The sequence below is a fragment of the Scyliorhinus torazame genome, chromosome 10 (assembly GCF_047496885.1).
Source record: "Scyliorhinus torazame isolate Kashiwa2021f chromosome 10, sScyTor2.1, whole genome shotgun sequence".
Classification (NCBI taxonomy): domain Eukaryota; kingdom Metazoa; phylum Chordata; class Chondrichthyes; order Carcharhiniformes; family Scyliorhinidae; genus Scyliorhinus; species Scyliorhinus torazame.
Window position 1 is genome coordinate 116,127,146 of NC_092716.1, and position 17,213 is coordinate 116,144,358.

Below are 17,213 nucleotides of genomic sequence, written 5' to 3' on the forward strand. Positions count from 1 at the left end.
GTCGCCACATTCCGGTGTCTGTTCGGGTACGCAGAGGGAGAATCCAGAATGTCCAAATGACCTAACAGCACGTCTTTCCGGACTTTGAGTCATAAACGTTGACAGCATGGAAACAGGTCCTTTGGCCCACTTGTGGGAGGAAACCGGAGCACCCGGAGGAAACCCATGCAGACACAGGGAGAATGTGCAGACTCCACAGAGACAGTGACACAAACCGGGAATCGAACCTGGGATCCTGGATCTGTGATGCAATGTGCTAACCACTGTGCTACCGTGCCGGCCCTGCATCATGCCGCTGAGCAAATTCACATTTTTGAACTGTTAACCAGAATTCTGGAATTCCCTTTGGCTCCCCCATCTCTTCATCTGCTTTGTCATCCTCCACTTTAACTTTCGCTTGTATTTCTTCAGTTAACAGCACCATTATATCTCGTTGCCAGTCACAATGATCCTCTGTCGCAGCGCTGCCTAGAATGTACAGCCACTCAACTAGGTTCAGGGCCTCATATACATCCGCTCCTATGATTGGCTCATGTTCCGTATCCACAGTGGAAAATGGTATGATGTGACTTCTGTTGTGCACCCATGCTTTGAGTTCACATACATCCAGCGTCGCAATCTTTTTCCCATTGTAGTCTTACAGCAGTCTCGTTTGATTGATGACTTTTGGTTTAACCGTAGCCCAGGCAAATCAGAAAAACTGAGCAGGTTGGCCCTCGCTCCCGTGTCGAGCTTGCATTTTTATCAATGTGGCGTTCAGCATCATTGGAATTATCCATCTGTCTTCGATGGTATCAGCTTCACCAGCACTATTGTCACAATTGGTCAGTAAGACTTCTTCACTTTTCATTTTCAGACTCATCGAGCCCTTGGTCAAAATCAGATCAATGAAAAATTGTTCTTCAACTGTTGACTGATCCTGTGTGGTCCACTGTTGGATGCGAAAGGTATTGTTTTGCAAAATGATTTGTACGGCCACACTTGGAACATAATTTCCCAAATGCAGGACTTTCCCAAATGTGGGATATCGTCGTTGCCCATGTCGACTGCCACATTGTTGGCACAAAATGGCGGATCCAGTCAGCCGCTCAGAATGGCAACCCGCACTGTGACCACGTTTCTTTTTTGACTGCGTCTCAGTACTTATGGCGCTGGCATCTTCTTCCAGATTGGAGCCAACATTTTATAGGTTGAGTGTACTGGTCTGCTGTGCAGCTAGCTCGCTGGCATGGCAAATCTTGATAAGGTTTTCTAATTTAAGCTCTTTTTTTTGGGTATGTGTATGAAATATATAACGGTCACACGTTTCATTTTTCTTCTGAGAGCAATGTCGATCAAAGTACTTTATTACTGCATTGTCGCTCTTGCTTTCCTCCTCGCTGTCGAATGTAAACGTATTGTAAATTTCTATTGCTGGAGGACCTGCTACCTTGAGCAGCAACGCAATATGCTTCTCATCAGGCTGTGCCTACATCCAAGGGCTATAATATAGAATCCGAATTGCTGTTTAAAAGCACACCAATTCTCAGCTCAGTACCGGTGACTTGGAGCAGGTGGGGTGCCTTCAAGCCTTCCATCTCTAACTTCACAGGCTTTTTTTGCATTGAGTTCCAGATGGCCGCAGTTCATCAGGTCACGGAAGCATTTTCTCTTTCTTCAGATTATTTTGCCCCGTCTTCTCCATCATTATCTTTAATTGTTCTGCACAGCTGGAACCATGTTGTGTTCTGTGTGATGACCATTGTAATGATGTACACAGAACATATAACTAGAAAGATGATTTATTAACAAACATGTGGAAAGATAACGAACAAACTATAATACAGATGATGATACTAAATGATACAATACTAAATTAATTTGACGAATTCTCCTGGAGCTACTCTTAAGTGCGACTAACCTCGTGTACGTCTTACTACCAACTGCCGGTTGTCTTGAGTCACGTGCTAGATCTCTATCGCCACCAACTGATTGGAGGTCGCATTGCTAACTATATACAGAACTGGGCACAGACATATCGCCACATCTCTCATGCCTTTCATAGCTCACAATCACACTATCCAGATTATTTCTCATTGTGTTCACAGCTCACAATCACACTATCCAGAGTATCTCTCATTGTGTTCACAGCTCACAATTACACTATCCAGAGTATCTCTCGTTAAATCTGTTCACAGCTCACAATCACACTATCCAGAATAATTCTCATTGTGTTCACAGTTCGCAATCACACTAAACAGAATATCTCCTATTAGTTGTATTCACAGCTCACAATCACACAGTCCAGAATATCTGTCAGTGTTCACAGCTCACAATCACACTATCCAGAATATCTCTCATTAATTGTATTCACAGCTCAAAATCACACAATCCAAAATACCTCTCATTGTGTTCATAGCTCACAATCACAATATCCGAAATATCTCTTATTGTGTCACAGCTCACACTATCCAAAATATCTTTCATTATGTTCACAGCTTACTATCACACTGTTCACAATATCTCTCATTAATTTTGTTCACAGCTCACAATCATACAATCCAGAATATCTCTTATTGTGTCACATCTCACAGTCCCACCATCCAGCATTTCTCTCAGCAATCATGTTCACCGCTCACAATCACACGATACAGAATATCTCTGTGTTCACAGCTCACAATCACACTACGCAAATATATCAGTGTTGACAGCTCACAATCACACTATCCAAAATATATCTCATTGTGTTCACAGCTCACAATCGCACTGTTCAAAATATCTCTCATTGATTATGTTCACAGCTCACAATCACACTATCCAGAATATCTCTCATTGTGTTCACAGTTCACAATCACACTATTTAGAATATGTGTCCTTGTGTTCACAGCTCACAATGACACTACGCAAATATATCACACTGTGTTTACAACTCACAATCACACTATGCAAATATATCACACTGGGTTGCAGCTCACAATCACACTATGCAAATATATCACACTGGGTTACAACTTACAATCACACTATGCAGAATATATCTCATTGTGTCACAGCTCACAATCACACTATCCAGTATATCTCTCATTTTGTTCACAGCTCACAATCACACTATCCAGGCTATCTCTCACTGTGTTCACAGCTCACAATCACACTAACCAGAATATCTCTCATTGTGTTCACAGCTCACAATCACACTATCCCGAATATCTCTCATTAATTGTATTCACAGCTCTCAATCACACTATCCAGAATAACTCTCATTGTGTTCACAGCTCAAAATTACACTATGCAGAATATCTCAAATTGTGTTCACAGCTCACAATTGCACTATGCAGAATATCTCAAATTGTGTTCACAGCTCACAGTCACATTCGTCTGTTAAACAGGGAACATCAAAGTTTGACAAACATTGCAGTGCAGGAAAGTCATTCAGTCCAACAAGCTATTCTTTCCAGATTCCTTAAAGGAACAGACTCGGTCCAATGAATGTTTTCATGAAATTCAGTTAGATAATGGTTAATCTGTGTGTTATCTCAATTTATTCACCTTTATTCACTATCCCTTAATAGCCTTGCCTACCAACAGCTTATCAGTTTCCGTTTTGAAATTTTCAATTTGATCCAACCACAACAGTTCTGTTGGAGAGCGAGTTCCAGATTTCCATCTCATTTTGTGAGGAACCTCAACTGTTTGCCTTTTCATCATATCCCTCAACCCTTTCCATATATGGAAGTACATTTGCTCATCAGTTGATTCCATTTATAGTACAAGTGCTTTTTCCTGCCTACTTGTCCCTCAAGTCTATTAATCCCAGATTAAACGGTCCGATCTAACTTTCCTCCTACCTCGATTTTTAACTTGTGCCCCGACATTATATTCTTGATGACATCAGCATATAGCTCCTGAATTGCCGACAACGTTTGGTGACAGTCCCAAGTCCAAGTGCAGCAAGACATGGACAATGTCCAGCTTGGGTTGACAAGTGGCGAGTAACATTTGAAATGAAATGAAATGAAAATCGCTTATTGTCTCAAGTAGGCTTCAAATGAAGTTACTGTGAAAAGCCCCTAGTCGCCACATTCCGGCGCCTGTTCGGGGAGGCTGTTATGGGAATCGAACCGTGCTGCTGGCTTGCTTTGGTCTGCTTTCAAAGCCAGCGATTTAGCCCTGTGCTAAACAGCCCCTGCCACACAATTGCCAGGCAATGACCATCTCCAACAGAAGGGAATCGAACCATCACTCACTGAAATTCAATGGAATTACCATCACTGGATCCCGCACTTCAAGATCCTGGGTGTTACCATTGACCAGAAACTAAACTGGACTAGTCATATAAATACTGTAGCCAAAAGAGCAGGTCAGAGGTTAGGAATCCTGCAGTGAGTAACTCACCTCCTGACTCCTCAAAGCCTGTCCACCATCTACAAGGCACAAGTCAAGAGTTTGATGGAACACTCATCACTTGCTGGGTGAGTGCAGTTCCAACAACACTCAAAGGCTTGACACCATCCAGGATAAAGCAGCCCGCTTGATTTGTACCCCGTTCACAAAACATTCACTCCCTTCACCACCGACTTACAGTGACAGAAGTCTGTACCATCTGGAAGATACATTGAGGGACTTCACGAAGGATCCTTAGATAGCATCTTCCAAACCCACGACTACTACCATCTAGAAGGGTAAGGGCAACAGATGCTTGCGAACGCTAACATCTATTCCCGTCCAAGACATTCATCATTCTGACCTGGAAATATATCACTTCCTTCATTGTCACTGGGTCAAAATCGTGAAATCGCCAAACAGCACTTTGTGGTGTACCTACACCACATGAACTGCAGCGGTTCAAGAAGGCAGCTCACACCACCTTCCTGAGGGCAATTATGATTGGGCAATAAATGCTGGCCTAGCCAGTGACACCCACATCCCCTGAATGAAGAAACAAAAATCAGGCACAGCAAGTTATGAGGGATAATTATATATGGGAACCCTCCCAGAGTTGAGCCTCACCCCAACCAAAGCTCAGGATTGGAAATCATGGTTGGGTGGTATGTGACCTCTTTTTAAATGCCCCAGCAGCAAGTGAGACTCCAATCCGAATCAGTATATCTGGAAAATTAATTCTTTAGATCCCAGCACAGCTCTTTATTTCCATCTGGATGAACCCTTGATTGTTCCACCAACACTCACATTTCCATACCCAGTACTCTCCTACTCGTCTTCATTTTCACCTTCGCACCCTCACTCTCCCCATTCCATACTTATACTTCCCCATCAACCGACTCTACTGTTCCTTCATCTGCTTCACGTTTTCCTTCCTGCTGAACTTCACTCTCTTGCCCACATTCATTCTTCCCTGCAGTCCCCTGCCCCATCAATTTACAGTGACTACACTGCCTCAGGAAACTAAGGAAATTTGGCATGTCTACATTAAGTCTTACCAACTTTTTTAAATGCACCATTGAAAGCATCCTATCTGGCTACATCACAGCCTGGTATGGCAACTGCTCGGCCCAAGACCACAAGAGTCGTGAACGCAGCCCAGTCCATCACACAAACCTGCCTCCCATCCAGTGACTCCATCTACAGCTCCCGTTGCCAGGGGAAAGCGGGCAGCATAATCAAAGACCCCTCCCACCGGGCTTACTCACTCTTCCAACTTAGTCTGTGAACCGCACAAACAGATTCAAAAACAGCTTCTTCCCTGCTGCCACCAGTCTCCTAAATGACCCTCTTATGGACTGACCTCATTAACACTACACCACTGTATGCTTCACCCGATGCCGGTGTTATGTAGTTACATTGTGTACCTTGTGTCGCCCTATTATGTATTTTCTTTTATTTCCTTTTCTTTTCATGTACTTAATGATTGCAGAAAAATACTTTTCACTGTCCCTCGGTACACGTGACAATAAACAAAATCCAAATCCAAATCACTATCCTTTTGTCCCCTCTCCATCCCTGGGTGAAATTGGACCAGTAGTTTGCAATGCCTGCTGGGATATTAAAAGCTCTCGGTGACCAGCGATATGGTCTACATGCAAAGGACAAGAGCCTCCTTGTTCAGAGGTTAATGTGACATATGAGTCTTGAATGAAGGGACCTTGCTCTGCAGAATATCGACATACTGTTGATCTTATGCAGTCTACATTTGGATTATCCCACACTGATGTCATGAAAGACTCTAACCAGGTGAAAAGGTGCTTTGTGAATGGAATTTTGACAGAGAGAATACAACACAAAAATTTAGCATTAATTAGCCTTGGACCATGAGTCTCATTCAAAAGACCACAATGTTGCAGGGGGAATGTTCTTACATATATTCAGACAGAATAGAGGGAGCTGTGCTTTGCATGTAGACCATGGGCGTCATTCTCCGCCGGCGGGAGTCTCCGTTTTGCTGGCGCCCGGGGGTTTCCCGACGGCGTGGGGCTGCCCCACAATGGGAAACCCCATTGACCGGCCTGTGTAACGGAGACTCCCGCCGGCGGGTCGGGGCAGAAATGTGGCGGGGCGGGTAGTAGAATTTTGCCCCATATCGTTTTTGCAAGGAGATGATACAGAATGGGTGCAGAATTGGATAGTTTCCCCTTCTCCAGCACATTATTATTTCAAAACGGGCCAAATAACGATTCCTTCTTTAAGTTTTGATTTAATTTTTTTTTTTTTGCAATTGGAATTTCTGATGCCAGGATATATGCCACTGATTGAGGTGTTTCTTCCTTAGGTTGATAGTCTTGAATTCCTTGTGGACAAAACCATCATGGCATCACCAGCCTCACCGGGTGGTTCAGAGCTGGGAGTGGAGGTCGTCTATGAGCCTCACCGGCTGGGGGAATCCAGAACAATTCTCAACGTCATCTCGTCTGTTGCAGGGGACTACAACATCCCCCTCTATGGAGTGTGTTTGCCTGCCAAACCTCAGGGTCCCTACTCAATTCGAGCTGGATCTAGTGCTTCTATTCTATTCAAGAATATCTTCCCATATCCAACCAGTTTCTCATTTCAAGTGGATAATCCATTGTTTATCTGCAAGCCAACTGAGACACTCCGTGGTAAAAAATCCCATATTGTGATTGTCAGCTTTGAGGGAACTTCAAGTATCTCCAAATACCCAGTCACTGGCAAATTAATCATATCATGCCCACAGTCTTCCGGAAATGGAAGGGTGATGTCTTGGATCTATTACCTCAGAGGTATTACTCCAGAGAAGTAAGAAGGGAAAACCAAACCCGGTGACCTCGTGCTTGAAAGCACATTATTTTCTAAAGTCTCAAAAAATGTTATCAGTGTTGCTATCAATTTAATTATGTGGAGTTTGCTTATTAATCTGTTTGCATTGTTTCACCAAGCATAATACATCGATATGTGAAATGTCATCTATGTCCAGTGATGCTTGAAATTATCAGGGTGATCTTAGCCTGGACAATTCTGTTGCCTAGTGCATCTCTACCTGGCAGTGCAACCTGCCTGTGGATCATTTTACATCTGATTAGTGCTGCTACCTCCAGCCAGATTCCAGTTTGCTATCTGTCCAGCTTACAGACCATCCAGGGATGTCATATCCATGAACAAACAGATAGCAAGCAGCCTCCGGTGTCAACATTAAAAACAACTATTCTTCATCAAAGATCAAACTGTAAAATGCCGGGATTTTATTTATGTTCTTATACTTCATATTCATGCACAACCAGGATATTTTGTTAACTATTTCCTCACTTTACACAGGCTTAGAGCAATTATGAATTGTTTCTGAGATCCTGGTTCAAGTTACAGGATCAGACTCCCTCTGATTTTGTCTTCTTTCTTTATCTGTGGCTTTGAAAATCGAGATAATGAGATTTCTCAAATCTATCATATGTGAAACACTTTGGAATATTTTTTCACAATGTGATGAGCTGCAACAAAAATACAAGTTCATCTTTATTTTACAGATTGGGCCTGCAGTCTTTTTCTCCAAATGTGTTAAATGGCAAAACAGAGCTAGTACTTTCCCTCTTTTTCAGGATAATTTCTCCCCTTCCTATTTGCTGCTCTCACCTTGGATATTATAACAACGGAATGGGTGAATGGTCAGACCCCTGCTTGTACTAATTTCCTTTAACATTCTCCACTGTCCTATCAATTCTCAATAAGGAATGTGGGGGTGTCCCAACAATGACTCTCAGCCCCTCTCTACCTTAAGGATCTCAGAAACCTTTGAATGCTTCTCTCTATTGGGGGGGGGGGGGCATAAAACCAGGACCACATTGTCATAATTTTACCACAGAGGTTCGCCTCTGGCAATAATCCAATCTTTGACATTCCCTCATTAAATTCTGTGATGTTAAAGTGATAGAGAAAAAATGTACTGGATCAAGGAGCCTAAATATAAACCTACCACTGGCTTCTTACAATAGCTTCAGCATATTTCCGACAGTAAATTTCAAATGTCACATGGATGGACCCCAGAGTGCTTTTTTAACAACCCTTCCAGCTCCTGGTGAGGGGACATTTGATGACCTCTGGTGGTAATCGCTGAAATCATTTCCTCAGTACAATGACCATTAAGTGCAGGAATGGGATTAATAGGTAGGTTTAGTGGCCAAATCTTAATTTCTGCCACACGTGTTTAACAACTGATAATGTCTCCAAGTCCACTGTTTCACACTGTGAGACTATTTTCCCACTGCAGTGTCCAAGCCACTTAGCTATGTTCCTTTAAAATGGCGACAGCCCCTCTGGCGATGGTTTTTGAGGTGTTTGGTCCAGATCTTTCGACCCATTACAATCTTTGCCTCCTTTCATGTACAATATTTGTCATTCTCAATCTGTTGGCTTTTGGTTATCTTGTGCCATTCTCTTTATGCAAATGATTTTTTTCTTTTGAATAAACATTGTTCTGTTACTCAAGACACGGGATGTTGTCCTTTCTTGGGAATTGTCTGCCCTAATCCACTCGAGGAATAATAATCAAAAGAGTGCTGTATATGAAGGTACATGTACAGATACACAGATACAAACCACCTGAAAAGTGTGAGGTGATGTATTTTGGAACGAGTAATCCGACAAGGAAGTATTCAAAGAATGGCATGACATTGGGAAGTTCTGATGAAAAAAGGGACCTTGGCGTGTTTGTTTATAGATCTCTGAAGCCGGGAAGGCAGGTTAACAGGGTGGTAAAAAAGGCATATGGGACACTTGTCTTTATCAATCGAGATGTAGATTACAAAAGCAGGGACGTCATGTTGGAGTTATATAGAACTTTGACGAGGCCACAGCTGGAATGCTGTGTGCAATTCTGGTTGCCATATTATAGGAAGGATGTGATTGTACTGCAGAGGTACAGATGAGGTTCACCAGCATGTTGCCTGGGATGGAACATTTAAGTTATGAAGAGAGCGTGGATAGGCTTGGGTTGTTTTCGCTGGATCAGAGTAGACTGAGGGGCAACCTGATCGAGGTATACAATATTATGAGAGGCATGGACAGGGTGGATAGGGAGCAGCTGTTCCCCTTAGTTGAAGGGTCAGTCATGAGGGGACACAAGTTAAAGGTAAAGGGTAGGAGGTTTAGGCGGGATGTCAGGAAAGCCTTTTTAATCCAGAGAGTGGTGATGTCCTGGAATGCATGGCCTGGGAGGGTGATAGAGGCGGGTTGCCTCACATCCTTTAAAAAGCACCTGGAAGAGCACTTGACACGTAATAACATTCAAGACTATTGGCCAAGTGCTGGCAAATGGGATTAGGTAGCTAGGTCAGGTGTTTTTCATGTGTCGGGACAGACTCGATAGACCAAAGGGCCTCTTCTGCCCTCTATTACTTTGTGATTCTGTTACCTGGCTCTGAGTAGGGATGTCAGTATATGAAGGCACAGGTATACGTTACCTGCAGCCAGTGGGAGGGTCCCAGAATCTGAGATAGGGACATCAATCTACAGTTCTCCATCCGATTATCTCATTTCAGAATAATTCTCTTCATCGTTTCCTTTATCAAATTTGTTCTTATAAGAGTGAGTAACGTCAGTATTCATTTCAAAAGGACCTAAGCAAGTTGGTGGGATGGGTGGACAGGTGGATGATGTTTAATGCAGAGAAATATGAGGTAATTTACATAGAGAATGAACTTGGTGAGACAATATAAACTAAAGGGTACAACTGTAAAGGGAGTGTAAAAGCAGAGGTAGGGTAACTGGGTGTACTTGTGCATAAATCACTGAAGGTGGCCAGAGAACTTGAGAGCAGCGAAAAAAGGATATTGTATCCTAATGTAACAAAGTACAAGAGCTTGGAGGAGGTTCTGGTGAATTTGCATAAATCACTAGATTGCCTCAGCTGGCGTATTAGGTACAGTTGGGTGGCACACGATCAGAAGATTGTGAAGACTTGGATTGAGAATGGGGGGAAGGACCGGGGCACAGAGTGGGGGATGGGTCTGAGTGGACAGTGGAGGGGTAGGTCTGGGTGGAAAGTGGGGGGGGGGGTTGGGTCTGGGTGGACAGTTGGGAGGATAGGTCTGGGCGGAGAGTGGGGGGGATGGGTTGGTCTGGTTGGAGAGTGGGAGGGATGGGTCTGGGTGGAGAGTGGGGTGATGGGTCGGGATGAAGAGTTGGGGGGGGAGGATCGGTCTGGGTGGAGAATATGGGAATGGGTCCGAGTGGAGAGTAACAGGGTGTGGGTCTTGGTAGAGAGTGGGAGGGTGGGTCTGGGTGGAGAGTGGGGGGGAATGTGTCTGGGCAGGAAGTGGGGACTATCACTGGATGAGGAACAGAACTTAGATGGAGAGCCAACTGCTCTGCCCAATAGACTTCCACCATTTGTGGTCTGACTCAAACATTCTCATGTTATACCGCCTTCCCAAACTCTCGGTTACCACATTGGATAATTCCTGACAGTCAAAAAGCTTTATTTTCCAATTTCTAATATATTTATAAACAGCAGTCCTCGCACAGTTTTTTGATCCAAGTCTGAGGAAATTAATCTTCATTGCTTGAGAGTTATCTCTACTCTGAGTTGCTATTGCTACTGCCAGGAACAGCTGAACAACAGTTAACAGTGAGCCAAAATTCTCACCAATCCTCAAATTCATTTCCACAGAAAAATAAATCATCAAAACAAATAATCAGAATTTCCAATAAAACGACTGCCACCCCACTTCCTGTTTTGTACAGATTTCACCAATTGCTTTGCCTTTAATACACTGGAGGTTTGTGTGACAAATAGCAACAAGGTCATTTGTATGTCTTTACAGGTGATTGGAAATGGGTTAGCAACAAGATCATTTGTAAATCTAGTCATGTGAGAGTACCTTTACGTAATGGATGTTTATAAATGGGTGTGTATATAAATATCTGTGGTGAGAGTACCTTTAAGAAATGGGTGTTTATTACTGCAGTGATGTCAGAGAGTGGGTGGAGCTGGCCTGTCTGTCAACTTTTTACTTTCGTTTTAGGCTATTTGCTGTAGGGTGTGTTTTAGTTTCATTTTCAGTGTTGGAGCTGAAGTCAGACCAAGCCGGTGTACTGCTGTTCTCTCTGCCATCAAAAGACTATCTCTTGATTATTGGGTGAATTCAGATTTATAAATGTTTTCAGTGGTGACTTTAACCTGATGTGCTTCTGGTAAAAGGTGTTTTAAGTCGTATGGATGTTAAAAGGAAAGCTTAAAGGATTATTTAGTTTTGTATTCTTTGGGGGTTGTATTTGAATTGATGGTTGCTAAGATGTTCACTGTATGTTTTAAAAAGGTTAACTTGAATTCATAGAATAAATATTGCTTGCTTTACAAAATTAAGTTGTGGGTCAGGTGACCTCCATGATACACTTTCGGGTTCTCTAAAACCTGGCCCATAACAACCTTTACAGGTGATTGGACTGGGTTACTTTATTCCTCCCCCTCTCCTGTATGTACTAACTCTCAGACAAAGATCAGTTTCTCCAAAGTTGATCATCCATGATTGACAGCTTTGTCAGGAAATAACACTTTGGGATAAAGGATTTTGAGTCATGAGGTGTGCGTCGGGAGACCAAAAGTTAACTTTGGACCTATCTACCACTGGGCTTTTGCTCACTTGATCTCCGGGTCTATTACAGACTCATTGATAGAGACTGATCCATAGAATCCCTGCAGAAAGAGGCCATTCAGCCCAACGAGATTACACGGACCTTCTGAAAGATCACCCTACAGAGGCCCAAACACCTGCCCTATTGCTGCAACCCCACCTGACCTGCACATTTTTGGACCATGTGAGAAAACCAGAGCACCCGGAGGAAAGCCACACAGACACGGGGAGAATGTGCATACTCCACACCGTCACCCAAGGTCGGAATCAAACCTGGGTCCTTCACACTGAGGCTGTAGTGCTACCCACTATGCCATGTCTATGATTGGTCAATAATTCCATTATTGTTGTAGGATTGGATCAGCAGGATGGTAGAAAGTGAAATAAAAACATAAAATGCTGAATATTTTCAGCAGGTCAGGCATTTATTTGTGGAGAGAAGAACAAGAAGAGTTCATCTTTGAGGTCGGTGACTTGGATCCCTTGCGCTGTGAGGCAGCAGTGCTAACCACTGTGCCAGCATGCCACCTATGACACTTCTTCACAACTGAACAGGGATGAATGGTGATGGTTCGGGCAGAATAGACGGTCATGTGTCGGTCTGAGCAAAGAGAGATTGACAAAGATGTCATAAGAATATAACATAAGAACTAGGAGCAGGAGTAGGCCATTTGGCCCCTCGAGCCTGCTCCGCCATTCAATGAGATCATGGCTGATCTTTTGTGGACTCAGCTCCACTTTCCGGCCCGAACACAATAACCCTTAATCCCTTATTCTTCAAAAAACTATCTTTATCTTAAAAACATTTAATGAAGGAGCCTCTACTGCTTCACTGGGCAAGGAATTCCATAGATTCACAACCCTTTGGATGAAGAAGTTCCTCCTAAGCTCAGTCCTAAATCTACTTCCCCTTATTTTGAGGCTATGCCCCCTAGTTCTGCTTTCACCCGCCAGTGGAAACAACCTGCCCTCATCTATCCTACCCCCTTCATAATTTTATATGTTTCTATAAAATCCCCCCTCATCCTTCTAAATTCCAATGAGTACAGTCCCAGTCTACTCAACCTCTCCTCATAATCCAACCCCTTCAGCTCTGGGATTAACCTAGTGAATCTCCTCTGCACACCCTCCAGTGCCAGTACGTCCTTTCTCAGGTAAGGAGACCAAAACTGAACACAATACTCCAGGTGTGACCTCACGAACACCTTATACAATTGCAGCATAACTTCCCTAGTCTTAAACACCATCCCTCTAGCAATGAAGGACAACATTCCATTTGCCTTCTTAATCACCTATTGCACCTGTAAACCAACTGTTTGCGACTCATGCACTAGCACACCCAGGTCTCTCTGCACAGCAGGATGTTTTAATATTTTATCATTTAAATAATAATCCCTTTTGCTGTCATTCCTACCAAAATGGATAACTTCACATTTGTCAACATTGTATTCCATCCCTAGCCCATTCACTTAACCTATCCAAATCCCTCTGCAGACTTCCAGTATCCTCTGCACTTTTTGCTTTACCACTCATCTTAGTGACGTCTGCAAACTTGGACACATTGCCCTTGGTCCCCCAACTCCAAATCATCTATGTAAATTGTGAACAATTGTGGGCCCAACACTGATCCCTGAGGGACACCACTAGCTACTGATTGCCAACCAGAGAAACACCCATTAATCCCCACTCTTTGCTTTCTATTAATTAACCAATCCTCTATCCATGCTACTACTTTCCCCTTAATGCCATGCATCTTTATCTTATGCAGCAACCTTTTGCGTGGCATCTTGTCAAAGGGTTTCTGGAAATCCAGATATACCACATCCATTGTCTCCCCGTTATCTACCGCACTGGTAATGTCCTCAAACAATTCCACTAAATTAGTTAGGCACGACCTAACTATGATTCTATGATTCTATGACCTGCCCTTTATGAACCCATGCTGCGTCTGCCCAATGGGACAATTCCAACCAGATGCCTCGCTATTTCTTCCTTGATGATAGATTCCAGCATCTTCCCTGCTACCGAAGTTAAGCTAACCGGCCTATAATTACCCGCTTTCTGCCTACCTCCTTTTTTAAACAGTGTTGTCACATTTACTAATTTCCAATCCGCCGGGACCACCCAGAGTCTAGTGAATTTTGGTAAATTATCACTAGTGCATTTGCAATTTCCCTAGCCATCTCTTTTAGCACTCTGGGATGCATTCCATCAGGGCCAGGAGACTTGTCTACCTTTAGCCCCATTCGCTTGCCCATCACTACCTCCTTAGTGATAACAATCATCTCAAGGTCCTCACCTGTCATTGCCTCATTTCCATCAGTCACTGGCATGTTATTTGTGTCTTCCACTGTGAAGACCGACCCAAGAAACCTGTTCAGTTCCTCAGCCATTTCCTCATCTCCCATTATTAAATCTCCCTTCTTATCCTCGAAAGGACCAATATTTACCTTAGCCACTCTTTTTTGTGTAATATATTTGTAGAATCTTTTACTATCTGTTTTTATATTCTGAGCAAGTTTACTCTTATAATCTATCTTTCTCTTCTTTATAGCTTTTTTAGTAGCTTTCTGTTGCTCCCTAAAGATTTCCCAGTCCTCTAGTCTCCCACTAATCTTTGCCACTTTGTATGGTTTTTCCTTCACTTTGATACTCTCCTTTATTTCCTTAGATATCCACGGTCGAATTTCACTCTTTCTTGCGTCCTTCCTTTTTGTTGGCATAAACCTTTGCTGAGCACTATGAAAAATTGCATGGAAGGTTCTCCACTGTTCCTCAACTGTTTCACCATAAAGTCTTTGCTCCCAGTCTACCTGAGCTAGCTTTTCTCTCATCCCATTGTAATTCCCTTTGTTTAAGCACAAAACACTAGTGTTTGATTTTACCTTCTCACCCTCCATCTGTATTTTAAATTCCACCATACTGTGATCGCTCCTTCCGATATGATCCCTAAATATGAGATCATTAATCAATCCTGTCTCATTACACAGGACCAGATCTACGACCACTTGTTCCCTCGCAGGTTCCATTACATACTGTTCTAGGTAACTATCGCGGATACATTCTACAAACTCTTGTCCGACCTGGTTAAACCAAATCAACATGTAGATTAAAATCCCCCATGATAACTGCTGTACCATTTCTACATGCATCAGTTATTTCTTTGTTTATTGCCTGCCCCACCATAATGTTACTATTTGGTGGCCTATAGATTACTCCTATCAGTGACTTTTTCGCCTTACTATTCCTGATTTCCACCCAAATGGATTCAACCTTATCTTCCATAGCACCGATGCCATCCCTTACTATTGCCCGGATGTCATCCTTAAATAACAGAGCTACACCACCTCCCTTGCCATCCACTCTATCCTTCCGAATAGTTTGATACCCTTGGATGTTTAACTCCCAGTCGAGACCATCCTTTAACCATGTTTCAGTATTGGCCACTAAATCATAGTCATTCACGATGATTTGCGCCATCAACTCATTTACCTTATTCCGAATACTACGAGCATTCAGGTAAAGTACACTTATGTTGGCTTTTATACCACTGTTTTGAATCTTAACACCTTGATCTGTAACCTCTGCTAAGTTATTTTTCCTCTTAACTTATCTCCTAATTTTTCTTGTCGTTGAACCCATATCTTCATTTAACAACCTGCCGCGTCACTTTTGATTCATGTTTTTACTTCCCGTTTTATTCCTTTTAGTATTACTGGATCAATTCACTGAGCTCCCCTGAGTCACTGTACCTTGTACTGTCGCCCTTTTTGATTTTTGACTATGGCTTCTCTGCCTTACACTTTCCCCCTTACTGCCTTTTGTTTCTGTCCCTGTTTTACTACCTTCCCACTTCCTGCATCGGTTCCCAGCCCCCTGCCACATTGTTTTAAACACTCCCCAACCGCTCTAGCAAATCTAGGACATCTGTTCCAGTCCTGCCTGTCATAATATACACCTGTATATCATGGTGCAGACACACACACTGATGAACACACAGCAAGACCAATCAACACACACAACACCGCAGCCAATCACCAGTTCGAGCACACTCACTAGAAAGACAGAGGGCATCAGTTTTCCCGCTCATTCGGGATGCAGCCTCTCAGAAGGACAGAGCTTACAGCTTACAACACAAGTCTTCACCATGTGCTGAGTGCATAGACTGGTTAGGACAGGCATAAGTCTTTAGTTTAATCTAACATCGTGTTAACCCACAGTGAAAGTATGTTCAACAGTTTCTAGCTTAATAAAGTAGTGTTGTACTATTACATGTGTTGGTATCCTATCAATGTAAACGCAGTCTCCACAGATCCAGAGTACTCAACACATCATGGTATCAGTAGTTGAGGGATGTTAGAACTTCTTAGACCTACCTGCAAGTGATCTGCCTTCCACCAGCATACAGTCATCCTGCAAAATGGACAGCGTCCGCCCGCCGCCGCCGCTCCGCATCACCGGTAACCTCGGGGCCAACTGGAAGATATTCAAACAACGCTTCCAGCTCTACCTTGAAGCCACAGAACGGGAAGCTGCCTCAGACATCAGGAAGATCGCTCTCTTCATATCCATGGCCGGGGACCATGCCATCCACATTTTCAATTCTCTCACCTTTGCTGATGGTGAAGATAAATCAAAATTCAAGACGGTCCTCCTTAAGTTTGACAGTCACTGCGACATCGAGGTGAATGAAAGTTTCGAGCGCTATGTATTCCAACAGCGTTTGCAGGGTAAGGATGAACCTTTCCAGTCCTTTCTCACCCACCTCCGCAGCCTTGCGCAGTCCTGTAATTACGGGTCCACCTCCGACTCCATGATTCGCGACCAGATCGTTTTCGGTGTTCAGACGGACCCACTACGCCAGCAGCTCCTCAAGGTAAAGCAGCTCACCCTAGCGACTGCCATTGAGACCTGCGTGCTACATGAACACGCCATTACTCGGTATTCCCACATCCAAGCGGCTGAAACGGCGCGGCAAGGTCCCCACGAGGCAGAACGGGTCCAAGCAATCAAGCAACTCCAGGGCCTCAGCCTGGATGAGGGCAGCCAAATCGCGCACTTTTCGCGGACTCCCGTGCTTGTGTGCACCGAATGAGGGGACGGCGACATCGACGAACGTACTACGCAGGCACGCACCACGTACGGCCGCGCCACGCATGCGCGGTGGTGCAGTGAGCGTACTGACGCTACAACGTGCGG

General features: G+C 43.6%; 1 protein-coding gene across 1 annotated transcript in view; it reads left to right on the plus strand.

Annotated features, from left to right (window-relative positions):
* The window catches only part of hydin (HYDIN axonemal central pair apparatus protein), a 1,604,351-nt gene extending 1,595,483 nt beyond the window's left edge, over positions 1-8,868 (plus strand). The window contains exon 87 of the mRNA XM_072518656.1: positions 6,704-8,868. Within this exon, the coding sequence (XP_072374757.1) occupies positions 6,704-7,192 (489 nt within the window). The 3' untranslated portion in view covers positions 7,193-8,868. The remainder of the gene's footprint in view (positions 1-6,703) is intronic.
* The last annotated feature ends 8,345 nt before the right edge of the window (positions 8,869-17,213 follow it).